The sequence below is a fragment of the Arabidopsis lyrata genome (assembly GCF_000004255.2).
Source record: "Arabidopsis lyrata subsp. lyrata unplaced genomic scaffold ARALYscaffold_6, whole genome shotgun sequence".
In the NCBI taxonomy this organism is placed as follows: Eukaryota; Viridiplantae; Streptophyta; class Magnoliopsida; order Brassicales; family Brassicaceae; genus Arabidopsis; species Arabidopsis lyrata.
In genome coordinates, this window is record NW_003302550.1 from 20,684,129 (window position 1) to 20,692,231 (window position 8,103).

Consider the following 8,103-nt stretch of genomic DNA (forward strand, 5'->3'; position numbering starts at 1 on the left):
AAAAAAAGGAAAAAAAAAAAAAAAAAAAAAAAAAAAAAAAAAAAATCGTTGCTGCTTTTGCTATTGGTCTACAAATCGCTGCAACCAATGTCCCGAAAGTAGCCTTCGTCCTCTTTTGAGTAGAATGATGGGCAATGCAAAAGGAATAGAAGCTCTAAGCAAGAAGGAAAGGCTGCTAGGGGAAAGAGAACTAAAAGAAGTCGACTCAGTCCCTGTACTCCTTATCGATAAGTAAGGTAGGAGCAGCTTGCTGTTTAGTTCCAGTAATCAAGCTAGGCTCTGGCTATTCGTAGATCTGGAGTTCTATAGCCGATTGTGCTACTTTCAATCCTTAGTAGTGGGTATTAGGCGAGAGGGTGCCTATATCATAGCTGTTACTGTGCTTTCTGGATACCTTTCCATGCTTTTTAACAAGCCAGCTACGCACCTTGCTCTTCTCTTATAAGCAAGTAGCTTTGATTTGGGAATAAGCTGAAAGTCAAAAAGTAGTATGTATGAGTTGAAGTGAAGGGCGCTAGTAAGTAATAATAAGTAGAGCGGAACACTGTTGGCTGAACAAAAGACGTATGACTTGAGAAAGTAAAATCTCCGATCTGTTGTCGGGAAAAGGAGCTCCAATGGTACTTTAGAATAATAGGTCCTAATAGGGCAAATAATAGGTCCTTTTAGCGGTTTTGAGTTGACTTCTAGTTCTGGACCGATGGGAACTCCATTCCCCTAATCACTAGATGATCATACATTGTCTTTGTTCCTTGATGAGACAAATTCCGGCAATCTATGCAGGGACATAACATAGAACTAGGATTACCCAAACTTGTTGTTGCTGCATTCACAAAATTTCTAGCTCCTATCTGATACTCATTACTAGGCCTGTAAGCAGCAAACATTAAAAAGTTCATAAGCAATCTGTAACACAGTTCATAAGCAATTAAACAGTCTTGTAAACTTCATACCTTGGCAGCCAAACCCAAGACTTCTCCATCATCGAACAAGACCAACAATACAGCTCCACATACACTCACATTAAACCGAAATACATATCAACAACACATAAGAGAACAAGCAAAGCTAAATTCGAAAACAATTACCCACCTTAGTTAGGGTTTCTGAGAAATCGACTGAGATTGAGAAATCGAGTTGTTGCGAGCTCCAAATCGAGTGAGAGAGAGTATGAAATCGAGTGAACTCCTAGATTAGGGTTTCCACAGTGAAATCGAGTTGAGAGAGAGAGAGAGATGGAGTTGCGAGAGAGAGAAATTGAGTTACGGGAGAGAGAGAAACCAATTACAGATTGAGAAATTGAGTTGAGAAAGGGAGAATCAAGTTGAGAGAGTAAGGAATCGAGTGAGAGCTGAGCGGAAATCGAGAGAGACGCATCTACGGCGGAAGAACTAAGCGAGAAATCGAGAGAGAGTTTGAGTCTCTCTCAGATCTAATTTTGCCTTAGATAAAAATCGAGAAAGAGAGTGCCTTAGTAAAACGAAATTTTGTTTTCCCCCTTTTTAATTTTCAATAGCGGTTTACTAATTTCTTCGACCCGCGTCAAATTTTTTGGTTCCCGCTTGTAACATTGATAGCGTTTACAAATAACCAAACGCTATCTTTAATACACGGTACACTCAAAGATAGCATAAACATCAAAAACGCTATCCTTTTCTGCTATCAATAGTCAAATTTCCTGTAGTGTGTTTTCTGGTCAATAACTACCATTGGACTTAGTGTAGTTACTTACATTACACAACTCTGGTTAGAGAAATATATTTAAATTAAAGGATGGACATTATATATAATTTAACTTCACACATATTTCAAAAACCACAATAACGACATAGAGTTATTTTACATATAGCAATGAAAAATACGAGTACATAAGTTACATACTAAACGTAAAACACTCCCTAATTTAATGATGCCTAAAGATATAGGTTGGTTAACACATATTACGTAACCTTGTAGCGTATGTTAAGGCAAAACAATGTTTGCAAATGAGAATGTCTACAGGATGGTAAAGCATGCAAACCGGGCGAAGTTGTTTTGGTTGAAAATAATCCCAAAAGATATGAAATCCAAGTAGACCCATTTCACGAATCTCGTCTTCGACATGTTCCGCGATCATGACTCCTTGAGCAAAGTTATCAACCCTTTGTAAAAACCCATCCAATATCTCTTTACCGTCTGCAACTGCTCCACAGCAAATGAGCAACAAGCCAAATGCATAATGACCAAATATGCTATGGTCAGCGGATTCACCAAGACAATCCATTGCTTCTTGAGAAGGACCCTTTTGTGTCAGAAACCGGAGAGATTCCATGTATTTGGCAGTCGGATTTCCATACTCGAAGCACTTGTGTAAGAAATGCCTATATATCGAGTCCTCATGTGCATATTCACCATGCTCGTAAAATTCATGAAGATTAGCAGTACGCATTACCTCGTTTGTATACACAAGCTGCTTATAGGCAGGTCCCGCGGCAATGAAAGGACCAAGAAAACGAAAATCTTCTTCTCCCACACGACGAATGATGTCAGCTACAAGATGCTCCGGTATGTAAGTAGACATCTTCTGAGGTGTAATTGCATATGAGATAAGTTTTTTGGTATATGAGACGCTCTAAATATGTCCTCGTTTGTTCTAGGTTTTGAGTTAATTTATAGTAGATTTAGTTGGAAGAGTATTTCTTAAGTCCAAAGTTATTAGTTGGTGAGGTTAATAAATTGTGACTGTAATGTTGTGGTCTAAAAATGATGGTATTTATTAAGTCCAAGGTTATTTATTAAGTCCAAGGTTTTTTTTTGTTTTCTCTGTTTACCAACGAATTAAATCGTGCCACGTATGCGTCTCTTACAATCAGAAAAAAACCTAAACTAAGGAACGGACCTAAACAATTCTCATATTTTTTATTTATTTTTGGCCTATTTTCATAAGAATTCAGTCCTAAAATCTTTTAAGGACTGCCCATTGGGCTTGCTCTCATGAGTTGTCTTAAAAATTACCACATCAAGCAAGATACCAATTTATGCATGCATAAGAAACTAAAGTAACACATTTACCAATATACATAAAACATGCACAAGTTCTCTAAACTTGTGTTTGAAGTAGACATTTACAACAAACTAAATCCAACAACTTAATATTGTAATTAACATAAGTTTATAACATGACCAAAAGTAATAAAATTAGTTAAATTGTTTAAAACATGACAAATAGAAATTTAAAGAAGCTTAAGTTTTTAACAAAACCAAAAGGAACAACAATAAAGAAACATCAATAATCAACTTTCATCTCCAGAGGATGAGACTTCGCAGCTCCGCCCATTGTGAGTGACGCAATACTCACGGAGCTCATCGGGGATGGGTCCAACTTTGTCCAACCCGTTCTTAACCCAATCTTTCGGGTGAGCCTCCATCTCCCGAATTCCCCTCTCCAAGTCTTCCAGTTCCTTAACAAGTTGGCCGTGACGCTTAATGAACTCCGCATGATTGGCCTCCAACTACAACACACAATATTACATATAGCCAAAATCAATCAATATATCTCATATACTTATTCAATAATCAACAATACACTTATCCTATAAGTCCATTAGCTACGAAGATTAACCCATACAAACACAATCAATCAAAACAATTCTCAAACCCTAAAAAGTTCACAACTTTTAACATTATACTAACCTTTGCAAGCCAATCTTGCGTCTTGGCCCGTACATGACCATCGGAGTTAGTGAGAAAATCGTGTGGGTAGCAAATCCTTCCGGGAATAAAATCTCTACCTTCCGGTCCAATCTTCTCCACAGTTTCTTGGATACTCAATGTATCCATTGTTAGGCTTTGTGGACCGAGATGTCGCGGGGATGATCGAGGCCCCGGCTCACCAATACGCCTCCTGACGCGACGACTCGACTCGGCCTCATCAGCATACGCCACCGCCGGTGGGGACATCTCTTGTTCAGAGGATGGAGGAGGAGAGGATTGTGAAAAACCCTCCTGCGAAGAACCCGATTTCTCTGAACAAGAGCTGTCGGTTGATCCCTTCGCCGGTGATGACAGCGGCGTATCGGGACCACTTGAAGGCACATAGTCGTCGGAAGAGGCGTCTGATCCTCCGGATGAAGAGCGCGGGGAGCAAGGTGGAGTATCGTCTAACGACGCCGTCCTTGAGGATGGAGGCGACCATCTGTCGATATCTTTGTCATCTAGCCACTGGCCTAGGGGATCCATTTCTTTCTCCGGTGATGTGTCTGAGGGAACTGGAAAGTCTCTTGTTGCGAGAAATATTTTAAATATTGAACAGTCACCACGCCTAGACGCTTCCGATCTATTAATTTGAGGTGACAGTTGGACTTAGTTGGACCGAGCGTACTAAGGGCAAGCCAAATTATGGCCCATACAAAATATATGGCCCATACGATAAACTTTAAGCGGCAGTTGGTGTCTAATGTTCTCCGCTCTAAACCCTGAACCCATACACTCAACTAAAATTAATTAGATTTGACGCAATTGGTGAGAAGTGACTTGCGCAGTTGACAAGCATTAAGATAAGTAGGTTTGTAGCTACTACTAGGTAATGATAGCGTACTAAGAGGGCAGAGTTGTAGAGGTAATGATAAATAGACACAGTCAAGGTGATAGGCTGGAAATCAAATCGTTAATCTATATTCAACTTCGAAATTTTATTACTCCCTCCGTTATTTATTAAATGATGTTTTAAGCTTAACTTTTTGTTTTAATATAGAATATGTGGTCTTATATTGTCTAATAAAAGGATGTAGTCTTAGCAACTACAACAAATATTATACCTTTACATTGCTAGAAATAAATAAGAATATTTATCGAAATAGGTTTAATAATTTAGAACATAAACTGGATAAATAAATAATTACTAGATTAAGTCTTACCAACAAAAAACAAACACATAATAATTAATAAAACAGCGAATCGGGATGAGAGTCGAAACTACTTCCATCGGAGGAATCTTCGTCATCTTCATCTGTAACGTTATCAACAGCGTCCGGTGGAGTTAATCTGAACTCACAGCTACTTCCATCATGAGTTGCATAGTAATACCTAAGAGGCCAGGACATGTCCCCAAGCTTGTCGAACTCGTAACGGAGACAATCTTTCGGGTGTGCCTCTAATCGCCTCATGCCTCTCTACATGTCCTGCATCTGCTAAACCAGCTCGGCGTGGCGTTTGCGATAGGCCTCATGTTGATTCTCCAACTGACAAATAAACCGCAATTAACCATTGTTATAAAACCCTAACTTTGGATTTACATCTCAGATAACTAAAATTCAATTAACATGCATATCCCAATGTTATAAAAACCCTAACTTTGGATTTACATCTCAAATAACTAAAATTCAACTAACACTTGTTAAAAAACAATAATTTTTTAGTTACATATTAGATCACTAAAATTCAATTAACCATTGTCATAAAAATCTTAACTTTTTGGGTACAACTCAAACAACTAAACCGCAATTAACCAATGTTACAAAAACCATAACTTTCAAGATCGAGACACTTACCTTAGCGACCCAATGTTGGTTTTTAGTGAAGACACTTCGTGGGCAACGAGCGAAGAAAGTCTCTGGATAAGTAATTTTCCCAGGGACAAAATCTCTTCCTGCCGGCTGAAACTCCGGTCCGTTCCCGTTGATTGGGACTCTATCCCAGGGGTATATAGGCTGCACACTTGGAGACGTTTGTTCGGACAGAGGGAATCCCGCTTCTGGCTGCGAACACCCAGTCCACCGATGAAACCGCTGCACGTCAAATTTGGGAGAATCAGGCGGCATGGGAGTACTAGGTTCAGAAGCAGGAGAGTTCGGTGCGGAGGAAGAATGATAAATAGTACTTTGATCCATGGTGTTTCCGGCGAAGAACAGTAACCACCTTATTATGAATGGTGTTTCCGGCGAAGAACAGTAACCACCGATTTATTACAAACTAAATAATTGCCGTTTGGGTTGTCTCTTCAGTTACACTCACCTTATTATGAATGGTTTATGCCTTAACGGGCTGGGTCTTATTGTGGCGTGCAATTAATTAGTAGACTAATACATTATTAAAAGCCCAATAAGACGTCCGGGATTTCGTGGTTCAACAAGGACAATTGTGAGGTGGTGTACCTTGTTCAACCGGGACAACTAAGCCTACTTTGTAATATTTGTTTAAAACATCCCAACCGTATAAATCTTTGGTTCGATTGGGCCAAGTACTTAGTTTACCATGTTTATTTGTATGATTTATTTTCCTGGTTCACATAGTACAAATTAGAGGAGTTTAAATTCTTAATTTTATGGGGATGTGCCTTTAGTCAAGTGGTTAAGTCCACTTGACTCCGTCTTCCCCACCGGAGTTCGACTCCACTAAGTCGCGTTACCCCGCGTAGTAGGGATTGGCTATGGATCGGGTCTTGTCGATCCAAAGATGTCAAAAAAAAAAAATTCTTAATTTTATATGTAATTAAAATCTTTAAAAGATAAAATAGAATTTATAATCTTTTAACGTTAATAACAATTTTAATCTATAAACTTAGAACATCTACTATATAATATATAATGTAATATAAATATATAAATATTTATTATTTTCATATGATCATTAACTTGTTTTTACACAAATCACTCTTTGTGTAACAAGGAGATACTAGTTCATGATTACCTATATTGATGCAAAAAGAAGTGAAACAATGATATAGTGAATATTTTCCTATGAAAACTGATTAAAAACGGATATAATATGGAATTTAATGTGACCAACTAGATTAATAGTTTGGATTTCAAGGTTCAACTTCAAAATAACCAAATATCATTTTGTTCAACTATGAAGGAATGAGGACAAGAAGACATCTAGATACAACTATGTACAATATATAGTTGTCAGTGACCCCACAAAATATAAATTGTCGTGTTCACACTAGTTTGACCCGACCAGAACTTAATCCGGGCCCACCCACATAAATAAAGAAATGTTTCAACAATTCCGTCAATTCGTAGAATCGTTGTATCTAGTCTCTTCCCAATATACGCAAATTTGCTTATGTTATTAGGGTTGGAAGATATCAGTTATATTATAACTAGTTGAAAACTCAAACCAAATTAGGAGTAAGAGTAACTGTAAGATAACATATGACCCGAGAGTTAAAATGACGGCGTGGGGGCTTTTCTCTTTATTTCGCAAAACAAACAAAAAAACGACGTCATTCTTGTATATAAAATAAATTCGATTGGGGTTTAGGGTTCATATTCCACAACTCTTCCCCAAACGAACCAAATTTCAGAAATTGCAGAGACGATGAGCACAACAAACTAGTTCAGAAATTTCAGAGACGATGAGCACAACTCATCCGCTTCCAGTTCGGCGATATGTTTTTCTCCTCATGGTGTCCCGTCGAAATGCTGGTGTGGAGAGGATATCACAACTTTCACATCGAAAACGAAGGAGAATCCTTACCGGAGGTTCTATCGATGCGTGATTGCAATGAAGGTATGTTTTTCTATTCAGTCAAATTGTTGAATTGAATTGAAAAAGTAGATGGAGTATTGATCCCTGCCATGTGTATAGAGGGAAAATGAGGATCACTTGTTCAAATGGGTTGATGAAGCTCTCTTAGAAGAAATTAGGATGGTGGAGGAGAAGTGTAAGTTAGTTGCACAAGATGTCAATGCTTTGAGGATGGAAGTGATGGGTACTATGAAGCTCCACAACATAAACTTTAAGAAGATGGAGGATGCGATGAGTAAGAAGATCATGAAGACAGTAGGTGTTGCTTATGTTATTCTTTGCTCAATTGTATGGCTATGGGGAAGAGTGTAGGTCTTGAGTTTATGTGTAAACTGGTTTAATGACAATTGTAACAATTTTAAATATCAGCCAACCCATATTATCATAATATAGTAACAATTGTTTCAAGTTAAAAAAAACAGAGTTCAATCCTAAACATGAAATAGAAAAACATCAAGGTTGGATTAGGTCCTCCACCAAACACCTTCTTCTTCTACTACTTCTCTTCAACCACCTCCATCATCACATCCTCAACATCCTGTCGTTGCTTCTCAGTGAAATCAAGACTGTAGACAAATAAACAAAATGTTAGTT

The 8,103-nt window shown here is 38.1% G+C and overlaps 1 protein-coding gene across 1 annotated transcript; it reads left to right on the forward strand.

Moving 5' to 3' along the window:
• The first annotated feature begins 7,485 nt into the window (after positions 1–7,485).
• On the forward strand, positions 7,486–7,821 carry LOC110227419 (uncharacterized protein At4g04775-like). The gene is made up of 2 exons (XM_021021513.1): positions 7,486–7,491; positions 7,570–7,821. Exons 1-2 carry the CDS (start codon positions 7,486–7,488, stop codon positions 7,819–7,821), a joined length of 258 nt encoding a protein of 85 aa, XP_020877172.1.
• Positions 7,822–8,103: the final 282 nt, after the last annotated feature.